Source organism: Saccopteryx leptura, chromosome 1 (assembly GCF_036850995.1).
Source record: "Saccopteryx leptura isolate mSacLep1 chromosome 1, mSacLep1_pri_phased_curated, whole genome shotgun sequence".
NCBI lineage: Eukaryota > Metazoa > Chordata > Mammalia > Chiroptera > Emballonuridae > Saccopteryx > Saccopteryx leptura.
This window is the reverse complement of record NC_089503.1, coordinates 18,553,283-18,578,808: the sequence shown is the minus strand read 5'-3', so window position 1 is coordinate 18,578,808 and position 25,526 is coordinate 18,553,283. Positions and strand designations below refer to the sequence as shown.

The 25,526-nt window shown below is 47.1% G+C and overlaps 1 protein-coding gene across 1 annotated transcript in view; it reads left to right on the top strand.

Annotated features, from left to right (window-relative positions):
• Nucleotides 1-8,604: 8,604 nt before the first annotated feature.
• Nucleotides 8,605-25,526, top strand: part of CRY2 (cryptochrome circadian regulator 2) — a 38,928-nt gene continuing 22,006 nt past the window's right edge. Inside the window, exons 1-5 of the mRNA XM_066362713.1 lie at nucleotides 8,605-8,842; nucleotides 18,400-18,508; nucleotides 21,274-21,416; nucleotides 23,161-23,345; nucleotides 24,085-24,173. Coding sequence (XP_066218810.1) covers nucleotides 8,628-8,842; nucleotides 18,400-18,508; nucleotides 21,274-21,416; nucleotides 23,161-23,345; nucleotides 24,085-24,173 — 741 coding nt within the window. The 5' untranslated portion in view covers nucleotides 8,605-8,627. The remainder of the gene's footprint in view (nucleotides 8,843-18,399; nucleotides 18,509-21,273; nucleotides 21,417-23,160; nucleotides 23,346-24,084; nucleotides 24,174-25,526) is intronic.

Below are 25,526 nucleotides of genomic sequence, written 5' to 3'. Positions count from 1 at the left end.
AGAGAATACTATGATTCCACATCAGTGGCCAAAAGCCCACTCTCGGGGAAGGCGGTGGTGGGGTTGCTACCCCTCCACCAAGGGCTCGTAATTGAGGGCAGGCCGAGGCAAGTCCCTCCGCAGTCTGTCACCTCCGATCCGTCATCTCTCCCAGGGCCCTGCATTAGCAGAGAAAGGCTCTGCAATGAGGCCCTTCTTCTGGTGGCTGAGAGACAGATGTCCTATGTCCTTTTTGTCCCTCTCCCCAGGTGGCTCCTGCCACATAAAGACCTGCAAATACACACACTACACTTCCTTCCCTGGAGCTTAAAGAGTAGTTTGCTGTTATCTTAAATAAGAACGTAGGAAATTTCAGTTTTGAAATTACACACGGTACCACGCCATCCCCTGGTTTTGCTTTCGTGCATTTGCTCTGTATCACTATACAGCAGGGGTCCCCAAACTGCGGCCCCCTGAGGCCATTTATCTGCCCCCCGCCACATTTCCGGAAGGGGCCCCACCATCTCATTAGCCAAAAGCAGGCCCATAGTTCCCATTGAAATACTGGTCAGTTTGTTGATTTAAATTTACTTGTTCTTTATTTTAAATATTGTATTTGTTCCCATTTTGTTTTTTTACTTTAAAATAAGATATGTGCAGTGTGCATAGGGATTTGTTCATAGTTTTTTTTTATAGTCCGGCCCTCCAACGGTCTGAGGGACAGTGAACTGGCCCCCTGTGTAAAAAGTTTGGGGACCCCTGCTATACAGTCTAGGTTAGGGCCGTCCCTCCCCGGGGAGAGCTGAGCACGGCTCTCCTGAGTGATGAAGGTAACTGAGGTGTACCTCCCAGAGGGTCTGGGCGTGGCCATCCAGGCCCCTCCCACCAGCCTCTGGGCGCGTAGTCCTGTGGCCACACCTGGTCCGGAAGGGAACATCCTGTACACTCTCAGCCTGCTGTGTTCAAGATTAGAAGAATGCTCCCTGGCCCATTTTTCCAGATTGCCAGAGTCCCGTGGAGATGAGGCCCAACCCCACCCAAAGCTGCCTCCTTCCTGGGTGTTTGACGAATAGTGCAAACCCGAGTAAGATTTAACAAAAAGTAATACTCCTTACTCCCTGCGCAGGGGAAATGCGGGTGTATCGATAGCTGCTCCAGGCCCAGATGTCAAGCTTCCTCAACTGCCTTGACCAGCAGGGCAGTCTGAGAAGGCTCCTCCGGCACCCCTCAGAGAGCCATCATCCTTTGGAGGAGCTGGGTGCTGAGGGACGTCCACAGAACCCTGGGTATTGCCATGGGGCACCCTTAGGAGCAAACCCTCTGGGGAAAACACAGCCAGAGAGAATAGGGACAAATGGGTGGGATTCTGGGCTCACCATACCGGACCCAGTTGGAGCTACCACCTTATTATCCAAAACTTCTTAATTGAAGTGTAATGTCTGTGCAAACAAGGAGATGAATCATATAAGTTTACAGCCTAATGGATTGCCACAAAATAAACAAATCTGTGTAAGCATTGCCATGTCAAGGGACAGAACGTGAACAGCACCCCCAGAAACTCCCCTAGATGACCTCATGCCTACGCCATTCCTCTTCATCAGTAGTCACCACTATCCTAACATCTGATGTCTAACATCATAGATTAGTTATTTTTAATTTATGAATTTAAGATTTTTAAAATATGAACACCAATAAACAACTCAGCTATTTAAAACATTGAACATGCTAATCCAATGCACATATTCAGGTAAATCAAGGACCCCTAACATCAATTAAAAAACCAGTATCATATATGTAAATTTGATATAAACAATGCTTTTAAACTATTTCTTAGTGGAATACCCGTCTTTTGAAAGTCTTGTTTTGTTGCTAAGGCTTACTTTGCTTTTTATTTACAATGCTCTATAACTTTATTAAGTCACAGCTTTATAGAGATATAATTCATTTACCATACAATTAAAGCATTAAAGGTTTACAACCCTGTGCTTTTTGAGATATTTACATTTGTGCAACTATCACCACAATCAGTTCAAGATTCATGGTGCCCAATGCTTGAGAGGCCAAAATTCAAAACGTCAAGAGTTTGGAGTAACGAAAGGTTTACTGATGAAGAAGGCACCAGCTGGAGACGATGGGAGTTGCCTGGAAGCTTCCTCAAATCCATCCTAAAAGAGTTCAAAATTCAAGCGCCTTTTATGTCAAGGGAAGGGAGGAGGGGCAAGCAAGAGGTGAGTGAGGATTACAGATAGCTAGACACCGGCAGGGATCCATGGGAGACAAGGAAGAGCAGGAAATATGTAAGTCTCCTTGTTCCTACCTGGTCCATTAGCCCCTGCTGATCTGGGTCTGTCCTTGAGGCTCCTGTGAAGCTCTGATAAACAGTCATTATTCTGCACAATTTTCCCACCTCTTCAGGAAAGGTGCCTTCTGACAAGGGGCTCATCTTGCAGAAATTCAAGCCTCCTGCAAAATTCGTCTAGTGAATTGCTGTATCTCTAACAGGAGCTATTAGCCTGAAGACCACAGGAGAAATGCAGACTAATATTAAGACAAAATCAGAGAGAGCAAGCATTTCACTCTGGGGCACAACGAAAAGCCCATAGCATCAACTGTTACTCTCCATAACACACCCCACTTCTCCACCCTCCTAGCCTTAGAATACCAGCCTCTGTCTCTATTGATTTCCCTATTCTGGACATTTCATTTACATGGAATCTTACAATATGTAGCATTTTGTCACTTAGCATAATGTTTTCAAGGTTCATCACTGTTGAAGTATATACCTCCTTCTTTATTATTGCCAAATGATATCCCATTGTTTGACTGGCCACATTTTATTTATCCACTGATCAGCTGATGGCATTTGAGTTGTTTCTAATTCTATGGCTATCAACACCATACATTAATTTTGCCTGCCTGTGAACTAGTGGATATATACATATATAAATGTTTTTTGTGTGTGTGTGTCTGGCTTCTTTTGTTCAATATTAAGTTTGTGAGTTTCATTCATGTTGTTGAAAGTAGCTATAGTTTGTTCATTTCTATTGTTACATAGGATTCCTTTGTTTGAATATGCCATAATTTATCCATTCAACTGCTTATGGACATTTAGGATTATTATTAATAATACTATTATGAATATTTCTATACATGTCTTTTGGTATATATATGCACAGACTTTTGTTAGGTATGTGATAGGAATAAAATTACTCCATTATATGGTATATCATTCATGATCCAAATAAGTTTTCAAATTTAGTATATAAAACTATACAGTTTTCTGCCTGACCAGGTGGTGGTGCAGTGTATAGAGCGTCGGACTGGGATGCGGAAGGACCCAGGTTCGAGACCCCGAGGTCGCCAGCTTGAGTGCGGGCTCATCTGGTTTGAGCAATGAGCTCACCAGCTTAGACCCAAGGTCGCTGGATCCAGCAGGGGTTACTCGGTCTGCTGAAGGCCCGCGGTCAAGGCACATGTGAGAAAGCAATCAATGAACAACTAAGAAGATGCAACGCGCAATGAGAAACTGATGATTGATGCTTTCATCTCTCTCCGTTCCTGTCTGTCTGTCCCTGTCTATCTCTGCCTCTGTAAAAAAAAAAAAAAAAACTATACAGTTTTCTAAAGTGGCTATATCAGTTTACATTCCCAACAGCTGTGTGTATTTCAACTGCTCACATCTATCTTCCCCAACACTTGGCTTTGTCAGTCCTTTAACTTGATCCATTCTGGTGAGTCTCATTGTGGTTTTTACTTCTGTTTCCCCAAGGTGAGCACCTTATGTGTTCATTTGTCATCTGCATATCCTTTGTGGGGGAAGGGATGGAAAGCATTTGTTCAAGTCTCGGTCCCTGAACAAGTTTCACATAGGGTTGCCTGTCTTTCTTTTCTTTTTTGCTTGTAAGAGTTCTTTAAATATTCTGAATTTGAGCTCTTTTAAGAATTATGTGCGGCCCTGGCCGGTTGGCTCAGTGGTAGAGCGTCGGCCTGGCGTGCAGAAGTCCTAGGTTCGATACCCAGCCAGGGCACACGGGAGAGGCGCCCATCTGCTTCTCCACCCCTCCCCCTCTCCTTCCTCTCTGTCTCTCTCTTCCCCTCCCACAGCCAAGGCTCCACTGGAGCAAAGTTTGCCTAGGCACTGAGGATGGTTCTGTGGCCTCTGCCTCAGGCGCTAGAATGGCTCTGATTGCGGCAGAGCGACGCCCCAAGATGGGCAGAGCATCGCCCCCTGGTGGGCATGCGGGAGTCTGTCTGACTGCCTCCCCGTTTCCAGCTTCGGAAAAATACAAAAAAAAAAAAAAAAGAATTATGTGCAACTAACCACTCTGTGGTTTGCCTTTTCACTCTCTAAGTAATGTTTTGTTTTGTTTTTTTGAGAAAGAGGGAGAGAGGGGAAAAGAGAGAGAGAGACATCAATTTATTGTCCCACTTAGTTGTGCCATAGATTGCTTCTCATCTGTGCCCTGACCGGGTTCAAAATGGCGACCTTGGAGGTCGACCCCAAGATCCCTGGGATCAAACCAGTGACCTCAGCTCTCCAAGACTAAGCTCTATACAGTCAGGGCTAAATAATATTTTTTTAATAAACAAAAGTTCATAATTTTAATGTAGTTCAGTTTATCAATCTTTTCCTTTATGGTTAGTCCTTTCTATGTCTTATTTAAGATTTTTTGTTTTTGTCTATCTCAAGGTCATAAGGATATTTTCCTACATAATCTTCTCAGAGCTTTACTGTTTTCCCCTGCACGTTAAGCATATAATCTACATGGCATTGATTTGTATGTGCTGGGTGAGGGGTCAAGTTTAATTTTTTTACATTGGGTTATCTCACTGACCCAATTTCATTATAGGAAAAAACACGTGTATCCCACTTCTTTGCACAGACATTTGTGTCTTGAATAAAATAGAATAAAATACTTGGTATGTGAGAATCTGTTTCTGGATTCTCAATCCTGACTTTTGTCTGTTGATTTTGCTCCAATCCCATGTTGCACCTATAATGTCATCATCCCCATTTAACAAACGGGGGAACTGAGGCACAGAGAGGCTGTGTAACTTGCCCAATAAGTAATTTGCTAGCTAATGGCAGAGCTGAAAATGAAAACTCAAGGAGTCTGGTTTTTAGGCTCCATGTTCTCAAATGTGTCACCGGAAGTCTCAGAAACAGGAATGCCCCAGCGGGCACACTATTGAGTGTGCCGCATAACCGAAAAGAGAAGGGTGGGGCACTGGTGCTCCTGATTCAGCCAGAACTGAGCGCTGAATTCTTTCCCAGTCCTACCACCAGAGGGCGCAAGTAACCTAGACTCCCTAGGGACGTCCCTCCCAGATTGTCCCTGGTTACCTTTCAACCAATCATCAAATATTTACCCAAAACGCAGTTCAAAGGGAATGTAAAAAATGCTTAATCCACGCACCATGCAGGACTATAACAAGAAGACAAACAAGTGAGGGGGAGGGGCTTCAGTTGGAACTTCATCCTAATAGCCAAGGTTACCAGTTCCATCCCGAGTCAGGGCACAAACAAGAATGAATAAAACCAATGAATACATAAAGAAGTGGAACAACAAATCGATGTTTCTTTCTCTCTTTCTCTCTCTCTCTCTCTCTCTCTCTAAAAATCAAACACATTTAAAAAAAAAAAAAAGACAAACAATTGATCTCTGTCCTCCTAAAAATCTTCAGCAAGGAAAGAAAACTGCCACTACCTGGATGATTTGTCTAAGTCCCTCCTTAAATCTCTTATTCTTCCTTATTCTTTCCAGCATAAACTAGAGTCTTTCTTCCATCCTAAGTGGAAACAAGGAGCAACTGTTTGGCATCCCCATGGCAACCACTCTTCAGAGATGTTTGTAAATAGCAAGGTGTATAACTATGAAGTCAAACTTCAGTTCTCATTTCTCTCAAAGATATAATAATAGCACAGGATTACATTTCACCTCCTTAGCAATTTACACATTTCTTTGGCCTCTCTCCAATTTCTCCATGTCCCTTTTAAAGTGTAAAGTCCAAAAGTGGATGTTGCATTCTAGTATTCTATTCAGTACCAGATTTACTTCCTGCTTCTTGAATGTTACCCTGTTAATATACCCAAGCAATATGCAACAATTCAATAAAATAATTCATCTTTATCAACTTGATGATGAAGTTGATAGTCATTAAAATAACAAGGACAATGACACAGCAATATAGAACATGCTCAATACTTGGTTTAAAAATGCATGCAATACTGTACCTCTGCTTTGATTAAAGCTATGAAAAGATATTTGTGGACAAAGTCTAAGAAACAACATAAAGATCAAAAAATAATTAATTTGTTTGGTTTTGGGGATTGAGGGTGATTACTTCTCTTTATTTTTCATTATTCCTATAATTTTGACGGCTTCTTAAAAATGAGTAAAATCTCAGCCCTGGCCAGGTAGGTCACATGGTTACAAGCATGGTCCCTACATGACAAGGATGCGGGTTCGATCCCTGGTCAGGGCACATATGGGAATCAACCAATAAATTCATAAATAAGCAGAACAACAAATTGATGTTTCTCCCTCTCTGTCTCTGTCAAATCAATAAGTAAATCATTTTTTTAAAAAAGGCCTTTAAAATTAAAATTTCAAAAACAGAAAGAAAAATGAGTAAAATATTTCATTCACTCAGCAACTTATGGAGAATTCATTATATGTAAGACCAAGGCTGAGGTGTTTCAAGGAAGACAAAAGCAAACACAGATTCTGCTGTTCAGAATAATAATAGCTGAAGCCTATTAAATTTAAATACTTACTGTATCCTAGCTATTATTATCATCTCTATTGTATAGGTTCAGAAAGAGGGGAACAGAGAGGTTAACTAGTTTACTAAAGTCACACAGAGTCAAAGTAGAACCAGAATTTGAACACAGACATTCCAAATGTGTAAAACCTTGGGCTTAAAACACTGTACAACACCACCTCTTGTGATAGCTTAATAAAAGAGGGATAAATGATATTCGGCAAATATTTACTGAGCACCTACTAGGTATCAGGTACCAAACTAGGTGCTGGGAACACACAGATGAGCAAGATGAGCACAGTCCCTGCCCTCTTGGAGTTTATAGTCTGATGGGGAAAACAGACAAGTAAGAAATTCTAATATCACGTACTAAGGCCAGTGATAAAAAGAAGCACAGAAGGAGATGGGGCACTATGCAAGCTGGGGCCTGGCAGCAAGAAGATGAGATTTATACTGACTGAGCAAATGACACAGGGTGGGAGGGGGAGTATGATCCAGGCTTGAGGGAACAGCATGTGCAAACCCCTGGAAATGAAAGACAGCCTAGGATTAAAACAACAATCTAACTTGTAGGATAGTGTCAATTAATGCCACTGAATTGCTAAATTCCTTCACTGCACATTCCCAGGTTCAAGAGGGGTTCCAAGCATGGACATAACCTAGTGCCAAATTCAAACAGACTATTTACCACTTGGTCACATCAGAGCTCTAACATAATCTGACCATTTTAGCCTCCTGTCAACACTTCAGTGCAGGTGTTCATATGCTTCTCCTGCCATTCAGTCAGTCGATTAGCAAAGCCCAGTGCTAGCCTCCAGGAGAATAAGAGTGCTCCATCTGGCTCCCCAGGTTAGGAGCGGCCACAGTGTCCTTCACATCTCTATATCCCACAGAGAATTCCAGTAGCATCTGTGCACAATAGTACCATTGGGTCTACTAAATGTAGAACTAGAAGAAATACTCATTTGATGGCATAATTATTATCTCAGTCCACATCCTCCACATTCCCAGTCCCCAGCCCAAGCCCTCTACTGCCCATCGGGGCACTCCTTCCCCTCCTCAGACTCTGCCACTTGGAAACGTCAAGTGGCTCAACACAGATGGAAGTATAGCTTTCTGGATAGAAGCAGAATGTTAGGAATCACAATAATCTGGGTGAGGCCCTCTTATCATATTGAGCAAGTCAGTCGACCTGGAGCAGCCTGAAAGTTTACTTGCCTGTAAAATAGGAATAATAACAACTTTTTCGCTGGGGTTTGTTGAATGAATGCAACTGGCCTGAGTTGAGAGTAGTAAATGAGATAATATATCATATATAATGAGATGATCACGTTGTTTGGCATATAAAATACGCTTAAGAAACAGTGGCTGTTGTAGATGATGTAACACAAGGCGGTAGAAAATGACGATGTTAACGATGTGATGATGTAGGACAGCCGGTTAGTTCTGTAGGTCATTGTCTGGAGTCACAGCAACCCTTTCCTCCAACTCCCACGCCCTGGCAGCTTCTTCCTGCAGCAGGCCTTGAACAGGATGCACGTAAAAGATCCGAGATCCTCCCAGGCTCCAAGACTCGGTCAGTGCCCAGATCTCTTCAGGGAGCTCCAGCTTGCGTCACCCTACTCCCCAGCCCGCCGCTCCCAGGCCCGCCGCTCCCAGGCCCGCCGACACGTGGTGGGAACGTGATGGGGCGGGGCCGGACTCGGCGCTGCTGGGCCAATAGCCCGGAGGGAGGTTCCCAACCAATGGCACAGACGCTTCAGAGTCAAGGGCCGGGGCCACAGAGTGGAGCGGCAGCGTCATAGGTCACTGGGCGGGACGAGGGCGGGACATATGTCGCTGACAGGGGCGGAGCGGCAGTGTCCAGAGCAGTCTGGACGGTGATGGCGGCGACTGCGGTGACCCCGGCAGCGGCAGCTCTGGCGCCAGCGGCCTGCACGGATGGCGCCTCCTCAGTGCATTGGTTCCGCAAGGGGCTGCGGCTCCACGACAACCCGGCGCTGCTGGCGGCAGTGCGCGGGGCGCGCTGTGTGCGCTGCGTTTACATCCTCGACCCGTGGTTCGCGGCCTCCTCTTCGGTCGGGATCAACCGATGGAGGTGAGGGGGCCCGGGGTGAGGTCGTGGGCTCGGGTGGGGAAGGGGATGCAGCCTGGCCTCTGGGACTCCTGGCGAAGAGCCTGCACCCCCAAGAGGGGGAGGTCCCGTCCCCGCAGTCCCCACGCCCCCGGAAGACCCCGGCCTGGGGGAGGCGGGGCAGGGAGATGGAGCTGCGTCTCCAAAGGAGAATCCGGGACTAGGGAAGCAATTAATCATGGTACCAATGGCTTGGGTGGCTCAGGGCTCGACCTCTGACAGAGTGTTCTTGCACTACTATCCCCTTTGATCCTCAGACACTCCTGAGGGACAGAAATAACGATCCCCATTGTACAGATGAAACTCTTAAGCCCTAGAGACGCAAAATTGACTTGACCAGTGTCTTGTAGCTAGTGCGTAGCAGAACAGGGACTCCTGGTCTAGGGCTCTTAAGGGTGTGCTCAGGGAGGGCAGGAAAGCAGACATTATGGCGTGAGGGCAGGGTTGCGTTTCTGAATCTATGGCACAGAGATCATTGCCTTCTTCAAATAAAGAGCCCATTGCTGGGCTCCTGAAGGCATTTCTAAGTCTCGGGTTTGTTTGGATTTGTCCTTTCACCCATCCTGGCTTCCTTCCCCCAAGACTACCCTGCCTCTGAAGGTGTCTTGGGACTCTGGATTAACATTAAATAAGGCCAGTGCGGGTCTCCCCATTATTATAGATAAATAGTTCATGTTCAGTTAGAGGCACTGTGTGTCCTGAGCTAGAGAGCAGTACTCAACCCATTTTGGAGAATTCTCACAGCAACAAAGAGCTTGCTAGAAGAAAAAAATATTGTTCCTTTCTTCCAAAACTCATGAGATTGATTTTAAAGGATGTTTGAGCCACTGTAGATTACTTTTCTTTTCTTTTTTAATCAACTGATGTGCTAAGATTAAGGAGCAGGAAAGCTGTGATATCAAGGGGGACCCTCTTTGATGACTTGCAGAAGATGGAGTCCACAGGATCATGGGAAAGGAGGACCTACAGATTGGTAGCTGATATATTTTCTCTGTCACCAGTGTTGAAACCCAAGAAGTTTTGAGGCATTGTGTACCTATCTTTAAAATGTCCCTGGGCAATCATTTGGTTTGTTTGCATTGTTCTGGGGGATGTTTGCTTGTGGCTTTGTTGCACTGATGGGCAGGATTATTCCCAGGATACTGTGGCTCTCAGCACACCATGGTTTCCTCGCCAGAGTGTGTGCCCTTTCAGAGAGTGAGCGCTCCTCGCAGTGGGCCTATGAAATGCCCTCTCCTGCCCCATTTATGTAGAGGGAATGACTAAAGATAATCCTGTGGAGAGCCTGCCCACACAGTTGACAGGCTGCTCTATTGCTCTGCCTCTGCTCCAGTTTCCATAGATAGGAGCTTGGGTTTGACAAATACCTTCAAAGGATCATCCCTACCTAGGGCATTAAACCAAGCTTCAGTCTTTGCCTCTCTTCTTACAGCAGTGTGCCAATCAGAGCAGAGTCAATAGAATTGGGCTGTCCTCTGCTTGTTACATTGTCACAAAGGAATTCCTTCTTTTAGTGGGTTGTTGAGGGCATTGCATAGGACTGTCTACTCCTTTGTGGTAGTGGAAATTAAAAATCAACAACAAAAACTTGTTGATTAAACTCAGATTTGCTAGGAAGTAGGTGTTTGTGGATTTTTGTGGATCATCCTTCTGTGATGGTGCTTCCCAGCCCGAGAAAAGAGAAAAGGAACATGGTAGCGGATGCTTGGGTCAAATCCTGAAGTCAGAGGCCATGTAGGAATGCAGATATTAATCGAGCAATTACTTAATGAGTGCCTAATATCTGCTAGGCCCTGCTCTAGATGCTGCTAGGGACACAGCAGTGAACAAGAAATTGAAGTGTCCAGAGCTCCAGAACCTACATTGTAATGAAAGAAGACAAATAAACAACCATAATTTAGTAGGATTAAGTGGCATGCAATAAATAAAAATAAGGGGATGGACTAGAGCCTTGGCTCTCAGCCTTGCTGCACGTGGGAATCACTGAAGGATCTTGAAAAGATGCCTGGGCTCTCTCTTCCTCTAGTTCTCGTTTAATTGTTCTGGGTTATGGCCTGGACAGTGGGGCTTTTAAAGCTCTTGTGAGCTGCAAGGCCTGAGAAGCAGACTAGAGAACCACAGACCTGAGCCTGACAACTTGGGAAATATGTCACAATGCATTGGCAGGAAGTCTAATTAGTTTTGACACTCAGAAGAAAAAGGTGGAATACTACAGAACAGGTCGAATATGATAACTGCTCCAGGGCCTGGAAACACTCCTTCCACCCCCGCCATATTCTCTGCTTCCATGATCAGATCAAGGGCAGAGCTGCAGACCGCTTTATACACATGGTTGAGGATTGGGGGAGTGATGGAGCCAGCAGTACCTCTGTATAATAACTACAGTATGGTTAACCTTCTGGTGGCTGTTTCGGACCCGGGAGTGATCTGGGAGTGATCTGGGAGAACTGGGCTGCAGCATACCATCCTAGCTCTGCAAATACTTGAGCTACTGTCTGGAGCTACTCTGAGAAGACTCCTAGAAACGGTGGGCCCTGAGCCATCTGCCAGAGGTGGGGGGAAGCAGTCTGTGATCGCTGTTATCCTCCTGCACTTCCTACACCGCCTCCCGCACAGCGTGTTTTGGCAGATGAATCAGATTAAAATAACTGTGAATGGCACTTTCTACGAGTAAAAGAAGACAGAGAAAGGCAACCAAGAAAATATGTATGTTTATTAGTCCAGGAGAAGGGCGAGCATACTCCTTGCCGTGGTGGTGCGTGGGAAGTGATGAGCTGTTTGTAGCTGTATGAGCCTGAAGACTTTTCTGTCAAGTACTAGTTGGCTAAGCCCTTTGCCATTTTCCCCAGCCTCACCTTCTCCAAATATGCTGTATTTGGAAGGAGATACTGCAGTGAGAACAAAAGGAAAAAAGTGGGGGTGTGAGCAGCTTCTAGAGTTAAAAATGGGTACTCAAAGTAGCCCCTTGCAGTTTTTCGTTACCTTTGTCCCCCTACTGTAACTTAGGTGTTTGCAGCGATTCACCTCACCTTTTATTTAAGTCATATTCTCCCAGCCTCTGTGCCGCACCTGCATTCAGGAGCTTCTGGGACAGAGAGAGTTGGTAGAAATAAAATAGCGGCCCACATCGCTCAGAACTAATAAATGCGGTAAACTGCAAATTCCCCAGAATGCCTGGTGGAAACAAGGGTGTCTCTCTTCCCAGTGCTGGGCGCTAACACTGTTGGGCTGTCATCGACATGGGTGGTACTTCCCTGGAACTTAGCAAGAAGGGGATTGAGAACCATAGTCTGCTGGTGGGGAAATTCAGTTTTCTCTGAGTTGTTCAAACTGGTACCAAGCATGTTACTTTACTGTTCTGTTGCTTAGGAAATGTTTCCCTTTGAGCAAAAGAGATGGAAACCATCTAACCTCTTTCTCTTCGAAATTAGGAAAGAATAAAGACTGTCCCTGCTATGGGTTATGGATTTGGGTTAGCATTTCTGTGGGGTTAATAATTTCTCTCACTTCGGAGAAATTAATTTCTATTAATATTCTATGTAGCCAAACTGGTTGAACCCGATGTCATTATCATAGTTAGATAGCATTGGTTTGAAGCAGAGAAACTTGATCAAGGGTGATCTGGACCCAAAATAGAATTCACTATCATCCTCCTCCTCCTCCTCCTATTAACAAAGTATTCCTTAACACAGAATCTGCTATCCCTTAGAGAAAGCCTTCCCTAAAGATCTGCTTGTCTTATTCTCAACCAGAGGATCTGCCTCTTCTCTAAAGAACTAGCCCTGTGGCGTCATGAATTACAGAGTCTTGCCTATATTTTTGGAAATCCCAATTTGGTTTTCTCCAGCGCTGTCTGCCTCCGGCTCCAGAGCACTTACATAATGTAATTCATATGCCCATGCTGTCTGATCCAAAGGGTGCTTTAACTGCTCACACTGGACTATGTGCTCTGATTTTGGCCATGTGAGCTCAACGTGGAGTTGCCAAGGATGACCTACCAGCCCCAAACACTGCCATCTCCAATGCCCAGGCCAGTCTTCTTCAGAGCACCCCCTCATTGCAATAAAGAGAAACTGGCCATGTGGAGAGAAGGGCTCGGGGGGAGCACAAATGCCCAAGCTTCTCTGTGCACACCTGCCCTGGTGAGCATTTGTCCAGGGCGGCCCTGCTCGGGTTCCTTTGATGTCGGCGGGCCTCGAAGGTGGTGCTGCAGCAGCGCTTCCCTCTCTCTGGCTGCCTGGGGCTCCTGGGGGCCTGTTGCCTGCCTTCCTGAGGCTTCTCTTCCTGGAGGAGCCCTGAAGGGCTTGATGAAAGACCAAAGTTGGAAGTATGTAACATTTCCAGAACTTCAGAGGCAGAAACCAGGATCTCAATGAGAGAAAGTTTAGTAGAAACAAATTAGAAGCAAAGAAAGGAAACTTATAAACAGAGCTAGAAGTAAAGTTTCATTTCCTAGAACAGTGCTTCTGAAACTGGAATGTGCAGAGGGTTCACCAATGGCACTCTGATTCCGAAGCTCTGGGGTGGATTTGGAGATTCTGCATTTCAGCAAACTTCTGACTGAGTCACAGCTGCTGATCCTCAGAGGAGCAAGGGTCTGGGAGCAAAGGTGCTCCCCGAGTCCTGGGCAGCATAGCGTCAGTGCTCAGGCAGTGAGTACTGGTCAAGGTGCCGTGGAGCCTACAGCTTAAGAATGTAGACACTGATCCACACTGCCTGGTTTTGAATGCTGGCCACTTATTTAGGTGTGGTGTTGGGTGAATTACTTAGACTTTTGGTGCCTCAGTTTCCTCATCTGTATAATGGGAATAATAATAGTATCCATGTCATAGAGCTATTTTAGAATTAAATGAAGTAATGTATGTAAAACAAATCAAATAGTGCCTCATTTATTGTAAATGCTCGTTAAATGTTCATTGTTGCTATTATCATCATTTGGTTGCTGTGCTCAGAGTTGGGCCTTCTGCTCCCTGCCTCAGTTAAGAAAAGGGCTCTCACAAGGTTATCTGTACTTCAGAGATATTGTGGCCCTGGCTGATTGGCTCAGTGGAAGAGTGTTGGCCCAGTATGCATATGTCCCAGGTTCAATCCCTAGTCAGGGCACACATGGGAAGTGACCATCTGCTTCTCTTCTCCTGTCTCTCCCCCTTCTCTCTCTCTTCCCCTTCTCCAGCCAGTGGCTCAGTTGGTTCTAGCATTGGCTCCATGTGCTGAGAATAGCTCCATTGGTCCAAGTGTTAGCCTCAGGCACTGAGTATAGCTCTGTTGTTTCAAGCATTGGCCCTAGACGGGGGTTACTGGGTGGATCCTGGTTGGGCGCATGCAGGAGTCTGTCTCTCTATCCCCCTCCTCTCACTTAAAAATAAAAGAGAAAAGATGTTGTAAGGAATCTCGCCTTTTAGTACATGAGGTCTGGAAATAAAAAGTTCTGTTGAAGGCAGAGGGAAGCTAGCTTTCAAATGTGCTTATCAGCCTGATTGACAGCTTCAAATGAAAGCCCTCTGCAGCCAGGTGGACTATGAAGGAAGAGGCCCCCAAAGTGCGTGGCAAAAACACTCCTGGGAGCCAGAGATAGAGGACCATCTTTCCTGGGGTTGTGTAATTTGTCACCAGTTATCTCTAGGCATTCTGTCTGGCAGGGCCCAAGTTTCAGGTGGTGTGAGGCTATTTACATGGTTCTTTCTTATTTTCCTCCTGAGAAGAGTAGTGAATTTTGGGAAGAGGCCAATGCAAGTGCGTCACTCACCTCTCAGCTTTCCTTTTCTGAGGGTGTCAGCTTTTCAAAAGCAGAAATTCATAGAGGCAGAGCTTTTGGTTTGTATAGTGCACCATTCAGCTGGTCAGTGTCCCTTCATAACCCCTTGGAGGCCAGTCTCCCATTGCAACCCCTTGGAGAGTCTCTTGCCTGCTCTTTAGCTAGCATGATGCTTTGGGCTGAGCCCAGCTCTCAGCTTGTGCTGGAATGTGGGTCTGCGGCGTTCACCGCAGTGGGTGTGTCCTGTTGTGAACGTCAGAGGCAGCGGGGGGGGGGGGGGGGGGGGGCGGCGGCTGCTTCTATCTAGTTGGCAGCCTAGGAACAGTTGCTGCTTCTCCACGCCTCCTATAGTCAGGTAATGTGTTGTGCATGGAGGAGGCACAGGGTTTCATTATGCGCAGAGGAAAATCTGGTCGTTGCCTTCGTTGATGGAGATGGGTGGGAGGTGCTAAGGGGTAGACAGAGGAGTCTGACCTGCCAGGGCTTAGTTCCTGAGGAAGATCAGAACGTCAGTGGATTACCTGTGGTCAGGTCTGTGTTTGTCAGAGAGAGGGACTCCAAACACCCCAGGGCCTGTGCACTCTCAGCCCCCAGAGCAGTGTGGGGCATGCCACTAAGAGGTCTTAGAGGTGGGAAAAGAAAACAGTCTGGCCAATCAGCAGGTTCCTGCCCCAGCTTCATCACTTAGTTAATAACTCTGATCTTAGGCAAATTTATTCTCTTCTCTGTGTCTCATTTTTCTAACCTGTAAGATGGGGATAATTTTTTCCTTCAAAATGTCTTGAGAGCCTGATCTCTGGTGGCACAGTGGATAAAGCGTCGACCTGGGAACACTGAGGTCGCCGGTTCAAAACCCTGCAATTGTCTGGTCAAGGCACATATGGGAGTTGATGCTTCCTGCTCCTCCCCCCTTTCGCTCTCTCTCCTCTGTAAAATGAATTAAAAAAAAAATGTCTTGAGAGAATTAAAAAGAAAACACTTTAAAATGCAAAGCAGAGGCCCTGGCCAGTTGGCTCAGCGGTAGAGCGTCGGCCTGGCGTGCGGGGGACCTGGGTTCGATTCCCGGCCAGGGCACATAGGAGAAGCGCCCATTTGCTTCTCCACTCCCCCCCCCTCCTTCCTCTCTGTCTCTCTCTTCCCCTCCCGCAGCCGGAGCTCCATTGGAGCAAAGATGGCCCAGGCGCTGGGGATGGCTCCTTGGCCTCTGCCCCAGGCGCTAGAGTGGCTCTGGTCGCGGCAGAGCGACACCCCGAGGGGCAGAGCATCGCCCCCTGGTGGGCAGAGCGTCGCCCCTGGTGAGCGTGCCGGGTGGATCCCGGTCGGGGCGCATGTGGGAGTCTGTCTGACTGTCTCTCCCCGTTTCCGGCTTCAGAAAAATACAGAAAAAAAAATAATAAAAAATAAAAAATAAAATGCAAAGCAGATATATAATAACATTGGTGAAGAAGGGAATAAGGAATTAAATTCCTGGGGACACAGGGGGGAAAGACTTTTTACTTTGTACCTTTTGGGGTTTTTAAATTTTTTTTAATTGACTTTATTGAGGTGACACTGGTTAACATAATTATACAGGTTTCAAGTGCCCAATTCTACGGCATATCCGTGTACACCATACTGTGTTCACCCCCACCCCAAGTCAGGTCTTTCTCTATCACCACTTATTTTTGCTATACGCTCCTTTACCTCCCCTACCCCCTACGCCCGGGCAGTCACCACACTGTTGTCCATGTCCATGAGTTCTTTTTTTTTTTTGGTCCTGTTTTGCTCTATGCTTCCACCCCCCTTGCCTAGCCCTACAATTGGCAGCCTGTTTGTTCTCTATGAGTCTGTCTCTGTTTTGCTTGTTAGTTCATTTAGTTCATTAGGTTCCACATATGAGTGAAATCGCATGGTACTTGTCCTCTTCTCTGACTGGCAATTTTGCTTAGCATAGTGCTCTCCAGGTCCATCCATGCTGTCATAAAAGTTAAGATTTCCTTCTTTTTATGGCTGTGTAGTATTCCATTGTATAAACGTACCACAGCTTTTTATCCACTCATCTACTGATGGGCACTTGGGCTGCTTCCATGCCTATTGTAAATAATGCTGCACTGAACATAGGGGTGCATACATTCTTTCAAATTAGTGTTTTGGGTTTCTTCAGATAAATTCCCAGAAGTTTGAACTATACGAATAGTTATCTGTTTAAAATGTTGATTTTTGTTTTATTTAAAAATAAAACACATATAAAATGTATTGATAGAATTTCTCCAAAAGGTGATTGTGCCTAGCTGAACAGCTAGTAAATTTTTATAGTCATATTTTTAAAAATTTTCATTGCCACTGAAAGGCCCTGGCCAAGTAGTTTTTTGATTAGAGCGTCGTCTTCACATTCCAAGGTTGTGGGGTCAATTGCCAGTCAGGGCACATACAAAACCAGTGATACCATGAATAGGTAGAACAACAAATGGATCTCTCTTTCTGCTCTCTCCCTCTCCCTCCCTCCCTCTCTCTCTACCTCCCTACCTTCCTACCTCTCTCTAAAAATCAATAAACTTTTTTTTTTTAAACTTGTTGAATGAAAGCATTCAACAAATGTTAATTTCCTTTCCCTGATTCAGCTCTTAGGCTAGGTCACTTAGCTATCGGGAGTCTCCAGTACCCCATTCCAACCCCACCCCTGAAAGCATGTGAGGATATCCTATGGAGAAATATCTTGTAAGGCAGGGGTCCCCAAACTTTTTACACAGGGGGCCAGTTCACTGTCCCTCAGACCGTTGGAGGGCCGGACTATAAAAAAACTATGAACAAATCCCTATGCACACTGCACATATCTTATTTTAAAGTAGAAAAACAAAATAGGAAAAAATACAATATTTAAAATAAAGAACAAGTAAATTTAAATAAACAAACTGACCAGTATTTCAATGGGAACTACGCTCCTCTCACTGACCACCAATGAAAGAGGTGCCCCTTCCGGAAGTGTGGCGGGGGGCCGGATAAATGGCCTCAGGGGGCCGCATGCGGCCTGCGGGCCCGTAGTTTGGGGACCCCTGTTGTAAGGCCTTCTTCCTCTTAGGATGAGAACCTGGTGCCCAGAGCCTGGAGAGGCCTGGAGAATGAGCCACCTGCTAAACAAAGCCCTGGGAAGTGGGACCCAGCCCAGACTGTGGGGCTGGCGCAGTAGACACACACACAGCTGGAGCATGACTGCAGAAAGGCAGGGCGCGTCTGTGGGCTGGGGCTACTGCAGGCTCATTCCTCTGCTGATAGGGTTCAGGCTTCCAAACCACACCATAGCACTGGTTTTCCAGAGGCTTTCTCACTTCTTCTCTGTTTTGATTCTGGTGTCAAACGTGTGATGGGTGGATATTTTCACACAGGGCCTGAGGCTGAGAGGGGAGAAGAGAAACAAGACTAGGAGCAGCTCACATGGAACCCACTTTCTCTATGTCAGGCACTGTACGAAATGTTTTCCATGCATTGTCTGATTTTCATTTCTTAGCAATTCTGTAGTTGACGTTAGATAGGTACTAACATAACTCCACATTAAAGACTAGAAAAAAGCTAAAGAGATTAAGGAACTGCCTAAAGTCAAGCAGCTAGTAAGTGGAAAACCAGGATTTCAACTGATCCTACCGTGCCTGGACTAGACCCTAGGCCTCTCCAGTCCTGGTTCCAATGATGCTGCTTGTTTGGTGTGAAAGCAGGCCGGCTTCTCCCTGCTTTGTTAGGAAAGAGAGGGACTCTATGATGGTACCACTAACAAGGCGTTTGGGTCCTGCAGGTTCCTCCTCCAGTCTCTGGAAGATTTGGACACGAGTTTAAGGAAACTGAACTCCCGCCTGTTTGTAGTCCGGGGACAGCCAGCTGATGTGTTCCCAAGGCTATTCAAGGTAAGTGTGCAGAGTGGAGAGGAGACAGTGAGACTCTGCTCCCTGGGTTTCCCCCACATCCTGAATGAGGTGACATTCTGCTCGAGGAAATGGAAACGGGGCTGGTCTGACCGCCAGTGCTGGAGAAGTTGGAACCCAAGGCAGCTGGTCAGCTTGCCGACAGAATGGAAACTGTGTTAAGGAAAAAAATTCTGTGAAACCAATGTCTTGTTGGAAAGTTCCCAGCCCAGTCCAGACGTGGGATGTGGCAAATTATTCCACCCCAGATGCCTCTTCAGTGGCTCAAGCCAGCAAGATTTATTAGGGCTCTTCCAAGCCAGGAGTCTGAGGGTGGGGTTTCCTGTCTTTCTTTGTTCTGCTAATTCGGAAGAGTCAGCTTCTGAGGGCACTTCGCTTCTTCCTCTGGGGTAAATGATTGATAAAATCTTCATGTGGATACCACGTAGGCCTGTTTCTCTATCATATAGCCAGCCCACTTTTGCCCCCAACCCCTTTATAAAGCTCCTTTTAGAGCCCAAACAGAGGCAGAAGTACTCATGGACAGAGGGTCTAAGGCAGTCTCCTCTCGTCCTCAGCACACACGTTGTTTTTAGGCCTCTCTCTAACTGCCTTCCCTAATCCTTTGGGGGAAAAGATAGCAGGAAAGGTCTCCTGTCAACGCAAGCAGCTTAGTAAACACCTCATCCTGTCTCCACCTCTCTACACCCCTCACACATATGCTCATGTGCAGAGCACGCAGTGTTGATATCAGCCGCCATTCCCTCAGGGCTAACTATGAGTCAGGCACTTTTTTACGTTAAGTGCTTTGCCTATTTATTCACTCACTTTCCACAGCAGCCCTAAGGGGTAGGCGCTGCTATACCTACCATCCGTGTGAGTCAAGAGCTACTTGCCCATGGTCATGAAGCTAGGAAGTGGGGTCTAGGATTCCAGCCCAGGCTTTCTGGCTCTGGGTTGTGTTCTTAATATCCACCGCATTAAACACATTTGCTTCTCTTCTCCTGCGTTGCCCTGCTCTCCCCCAGCGCCGCCAAGGCCATCCAGCACAGCCCAAAGGCACAGACCATCCATTCAGTCATTCAGTGTACTTGATAGAGCTTCAACTGTGCTAGGCCCGTACTAGGTGCTAGGGTAGTGAAGAATGAGACGGCGGAGTTTCTGCTCTGAGAATTCACACTCTAGGGATTGTAGTTCCCCATGTATAAGATGCACCTTTTTTGAAAAAGGGCTCTAAAAACTGGATGCATCTTATACAGTGGTTGTGGCATTTCAAATGCCATAGATGGAACTGAGGACGAGGCAATAATAAAGACAGTGATTCATCATTAGACACAGATGAGGACAAGCTAATATATAGAAGTTTTGACAGTGATGAAAGAGTTGTATGAATTTTAAGATGAATAAAACTTGAGTTCAGTAACTTTATGTAATACTTTTTTTTTTCCTTCAAATTTCGGGCCCCAAAATTAAGGTGCGTCTTATACATGGGAGCATCTTATACCTGGGGAAATACGGTAAGCAGACAAGTAATGGGCAAGTTTTTTGCCATGTAATCAGTGCTGTGATGGGGAGGGGCAAGGTGCGGGAGAAACACACTGACGAGAAGGTCGAGGAACGCTTCTTGGAGAACGTGTCATCTAACAGCATTTTGATTATTCACAGGCTAATGTATTTGACAGTGTAATCTATATGAACTGCTAAGCCCAGTGCTTAGCTCGTAGTAAGGGCTTCATAAACGTCTAGTGCTATTTTCCTTGAATAAGGGGTGACCAGCCCTGCTCAGGACCCAGACGCCAGGCAGGCCTGAGTCAGGGCCAGGCCAGCCTGTGCACGGCCAGGACATTTGCCCCAAGGGGTTCAGAGTTTTAAGGGACCATGACCAAAGACTTTGGTTGGAATATGGTTTTCTTTTGGCTAGTTTGCAGGCTCTATTGCTTTCTATAGGTTATTTGTACAACCTTTCTCAGGACCCACTCTCTTTTAGCATTGCTAGGAAATATAGAACTTTGTATCAGAAAGAAATAAATACTTAGAAAACAATCCTGTCCTATTTTTTCCCCCTCTTGTTTTCTTTAATTCCTTTTTCTTTTTTTTCTTTTTTAACATGGGGCCCCTCTGGTTTGATTTCTGTGACCTCTGGACTGAGGATTGTCCCTCCTCCCCCACCTGTCTGTGAGCCGGAGCCTGGTAGCTCTGTTTGCTGCTGGCCTCGGGAGTGTTGCTGTGGAAACCGTTAGGACACTTCACATAGTACACGTCTGCCAAGAAAACTAGGCCAGAAATTTGCAGAGCTCCGGGAGAGGCTTGCCAAAGGGTCTCTGTTCTCATAGGCCCAGTTTCTGTACTTCACACGAGGTCTCTGGGCCCCCCTGGCTGCTGGGTCTCCACCAAGTGAGTCAGTGCCTCTTTCTGGGACGGGGAGCTCCCCTGAGAGCATTGTGCTTAGAGCCTCCTGCTGCGTTCTCCTGCCTCAAGGACACAGCAAGCACACAGGGCTGCCCCCCTCTGTCCTGGCTCCATGGGGAGACCACTAGCCTCAGGCTCCACTGGTGCCATGCTGCGGACCTGGCCTCAGGGGCCTGCCCTCCTCAAACCTTGTGAACCTCAGCTTGTTTACTTTCCTGTTCAAGTCATTGTCCCCTTTGTTCTGCTGCCAGTTCTGACAGGACTCCTGCCTTGCTCTGTTTCCTCCCAGGAAGGAGCGGAGTGCCCAGCTCCCCCTCCTCCCCAGACAGTGTTTAGCATAAAAGATCTTCTTTCTGCAGGAATGGGGGGTGACCCGCTTGACCTTTGAATACGACTCCGAGCCCTTTGGGAAAGAACGGGATGCTGCCATCATGAAGATGGCCAAGGAGGCTGGTGTGGAGGTGGTGACTGAGAACTCACACACTCTCTATGACCTGGACAGGTAAGGTGGCTCCCAGGGGTCAGGTGATTTGGGCCCCTGCTGAGCAGAACTCAGAGAGGTGTAGCAGTAGGGCCACGTAGCACATGAGGTTTGGTATTTTCTAGATGCTGGAGGAGAATGGACCAGAGTTGGGCTTGAAGAACAGGTCACAGAGAGCTTTACCTGATCTGCACACAGAGAGGCTCAGAGTCCCAAGGGGTGGAAGCGTGGGGATCCCCACTGAAGGTCTGGATAGGTCTGCTCCTCATATGCTCCGGTCCTGTCCACTCCTCATGCTGCCACTCCTGCCCTGGTCTGCAAAGACTGCCCTTTGACCTCAATATTTAGGAAATATAGAACTTTGTATCAGAAAAAAATAAATACTTAGAAAACAATCCTGTCCTATTTTTTTCCCCTCTTGTTTTCTTTAATTACTTTTTCTTTTTTAACATGGGGCCCCTCTGGTTTGATTTCTGTGACTTATGGACTGAGGATTGTCCAGTGGACCCTAAATATTACCTCTTCCAAAGGATCTCTGTTCTCCTAGGCCCTGTTTCTGTCCCTAATATAAGGTCCCTGGGCCGCCCTGGCTATCTGAGTTTTCCGGGTCATGCATTTAGATGTTGCTCGAGAGGCTCTCGAGATCACCGCAGGGAGCTGATAAAACTACCGAGTAGCTGCCTTCTCCGGGGACAGGCCTCTGTGCTTTCAGAGATTCTAGGAGGCAGCCCTTCCCTCCCCTTCCCTGGCAGGGCTGTCACCCCCTGCTGCTGCCGTTGCTGCCAAGCCGGCAGCCACCACTTCTCCCTGCCCCCTGTCCCGACCCAGTGGTGGCTGCCAGGAGGCCAGGTCACACAGCTCTGCACGTGAGCCGAGCTCATAGGAGGAGATGCCGGGTGTGGAACTCCTCCTGCTGCCACGTGCCAGAGGAGGGGGTGGTGCTGCACAGGCAGCAGCCAACCTGCTATCTTCACTGGTGGAGGAGAGAGAGCCGAGCTGAGAAATGAACGCATACAGCCAGCCAGTTGCTTAAGCTGCTTGTTGGCCAACAAAAGCCCTGGAGTCTTTCTCCGACTCATCCCAGCCCATTCTTATATAAAGAGCCTCAGCTCTCCATACTCCCCTATATGTTTTCTTCTTACCTCATACAGCTGCTTGCTCATGAGGAAATACTTTGTGAACTGCGTAGTACCCATTAAGTATCAGCTGTTGCTGTCACTGCCCCCAGCCCCAGTCTCTGAGTTAGGGGGAGGAACTGTTCTCTACCTCTTTGCTCTAGGAAGTAGGGGCCAACAAGGGAAGTGTGTCCCACAAAGGGGACACACTTCAAAGAACTTCTCTTCAAAGAACTTCTTCAAGGCTTACGCTGGGATAGAGAGGAGGGTCCATGGGGATTCCCATGCCTTGGATAGGAGTCCAAGTACCAAGAAGGCTAGTGGGGGTTTTTCCATGATGAGAGAGATCTGGTCAGTCTCTGTCTGTAGGCGGCTCCACGGGGACTCCAGGGAACCTGGAGTTGAGCCGCAGCTTTGACCCTGCCGTGCTCCATTACCTGAGGCACCTGCTCCAGCTCTCTGGGCCTCATTTTCCCTCTCGGTAAAATGGAGATGCAGCTTCGCTTGCCCCTCCTTTCCCCTTCGGGGTGGGGCTTGTGAGCAGATAAGGAAAGTACCCTCCATGCTTCGAAGTGTGTGCTCTTCTGGGTGGACAGGGCCTGAAATAAAGGGCGTGGTGAGTGACTTTGGGTGCGCTTTGCAATTCCCAGGATCATTGAGCTAAACGGACAGAAGCCGCCCCTTACCTACAAGCGATTTCAGGCCATCATCAGCCGCATGGAGCTGCCCAGGAAGCCCGTGGGCTCCGTGACCAGCCAGCAGATGGAGAGCTGCCCGGCCGAGATCCAGGAGAACCACGATGAAACCTACGGCGTGCCCTCCCTGGAGGAGCTGGGTGTGTGCTTCCGGCCCCAAGCCTCTGTGCCTGCACTTCTGCTTCGTAAAATACCTCACTGGTTTTTCCTTCTTTGTCAAAGTGATGCATGTCATTGTAGACAATAGGGAAATGAAAATAGAAGTAACAGTCACTATTACCCACTGCTCAGATAACCACTGTTAACTTTGGAGTAGGTCCTTCTGGTCTTTTTTCTGTTTGTACTTACATATGTAATCTTATGTTTCTAGTTCATACTCCTGTCTTTGTACTTTTCCCTCTCAAATGATGTAGGCACAGTCTGGTGCTGGCCTCAGTGGGCTTTTTAGTACCGGGATATCATACCGCTTCTGTTGAAGGGGAGGGCTCTCGGTCTCTTGGGTTACTGACTGCACCCTTTCTCCCTTCCCCACCCTCCCCCACTCTATTTTTTGATCTGAACAATTTGCTTTCTCACCTGAATCACAGTTGTCACCAGCTAAGCTGAAAGGGCAAGCAGTCCAGGATTGCTCTGTCTGTCTGGAAGGAAGAGTGGCTGGGATGGGAAGGCAGGGGAGAGGCGGGGGAAGAGTCACAGTGGGAAGGAGCCAGGATGGCCTAGAAAACACTGCAGCGTTAGGATGAGCTCTGTCCCAGTAGCACCAAGAACGCCACGGTTCAGTTCTTGCAAAGCTCAAAGAACAGACCAGTGTGCCAAGACCTGCTGAGCTAGCACGGGGAAGGCCTGACCTCCGGTCCGGTGACCTGCCTTCTCTTGTAGGGTTCCCCACTGAAGGACTCGGCCCAGCTGTTTGGCAAGGAGGAGAGACAGAAGCTCTGGCCCGCCTGGATAAGCACTTGGAACGGAAGGTATGGCCTTCATTTCTGAAACATTGAACTTCAAATGTTGGCACCCATGCAGTGAGTGGTATGGGGTCAGGTTCATGGTTGTAGTGCCTCTTAGCCCAAAGTGGTTGAAAAATAAAACATCTTCCTGAGGGCCATAACAAAGGCGGCAATAACAGCGCTGCCATTTAGTGAGTGCTTACCACCTGCTGGTCACTGGGCTGCGCCTTTCTGGGTTCAGTGCCTGCTTGCTCATTTCCTGTTATCTTTTCAGAACCCTGCAAGGTAGCTATTTACTCTCCATTTTGTAGATTAGGAAATTGAGGCTTGGAGAGGTTACAAACTTGCCTAAGGTTACGTAGTTGGTAAGTAATAGAGTAAGATCTCGTTTTCTGTGATGCTAAAACTCACGTTAGATTGCCGTCTTTCATCTGTGGGCATGTTCCCCTTACTAAAGAGGGTATCTAGCCTGACCAGGCGGTAGCGCAGTGGATAGAACGTTGGACTAGGATGCAGAGGACCCAGGTTCGAGACCCCGAGCTCGCCAGCTTGAGCATGGGCTCATCTGGTTTGAGAAAAAGCTCACCAGCTTGGACCCAAGGTCGCTGGCTCGAGTAAAGGGTTACTCGGTCTGCTGAAGGCCCACGGTCAAGGCACATATGAGAAAGCAATCAATGAACAACTAAGGTATCACAATGAAAAACTGATGATTGATGATTCTCATCTCTCTCCATTCCTGTCTGTCCCTGTCTATCCCTCTCTCTGACTCTGAAAAAAAAAAAAAGGGTATCTAGCCAGTAAGGGTCAGAAGATTTATTATTTTGTCTTTATATGTCCCACACCTTTTGCTGGGTCCCGTCCAAGGCATGGATTTCCATTTGCTTAGACGCAGAAAACAAATGGCCCACCTCCTAACGGGGTGGGAATTGGCAAGGGGAAGGAAGGAGGCTGAGGCCCCAGAGGCATTTCTAACAGTGGCACATGGCCCCAACCGCCTGGACTAGAGGAGCAGAGAAGGCTCTCGTCACTGAGAGCAGTCAACTCCTAGCTTCCTAGCCCCTGCAACTAGTTTATAGACGTGGTCCCTAAAGTTGCAACTTTTTGTATTCATGCTCACATGGCCAGGCACTTGGCCCAGCCGCCCAGTGATAAAACTAAGACAGGTCTACCTGGGAAGAATGCTTCCCAGTCCTGCAGGGACTGAGGGCCCAGCCTTGACGTCCCCATTTGGCTGTTGTCATCAATCAGAGCTCAAAGCAAGTTCCACTCACTTAAAAGGATGAGGACTGATGCCTAAGGGCTGCGGGGGAACCAGCTGTCTGTCCACACCAGGACTTTACCCAGAGAGTCTTGGGATCAGTTTGGAGACAGAAGTGG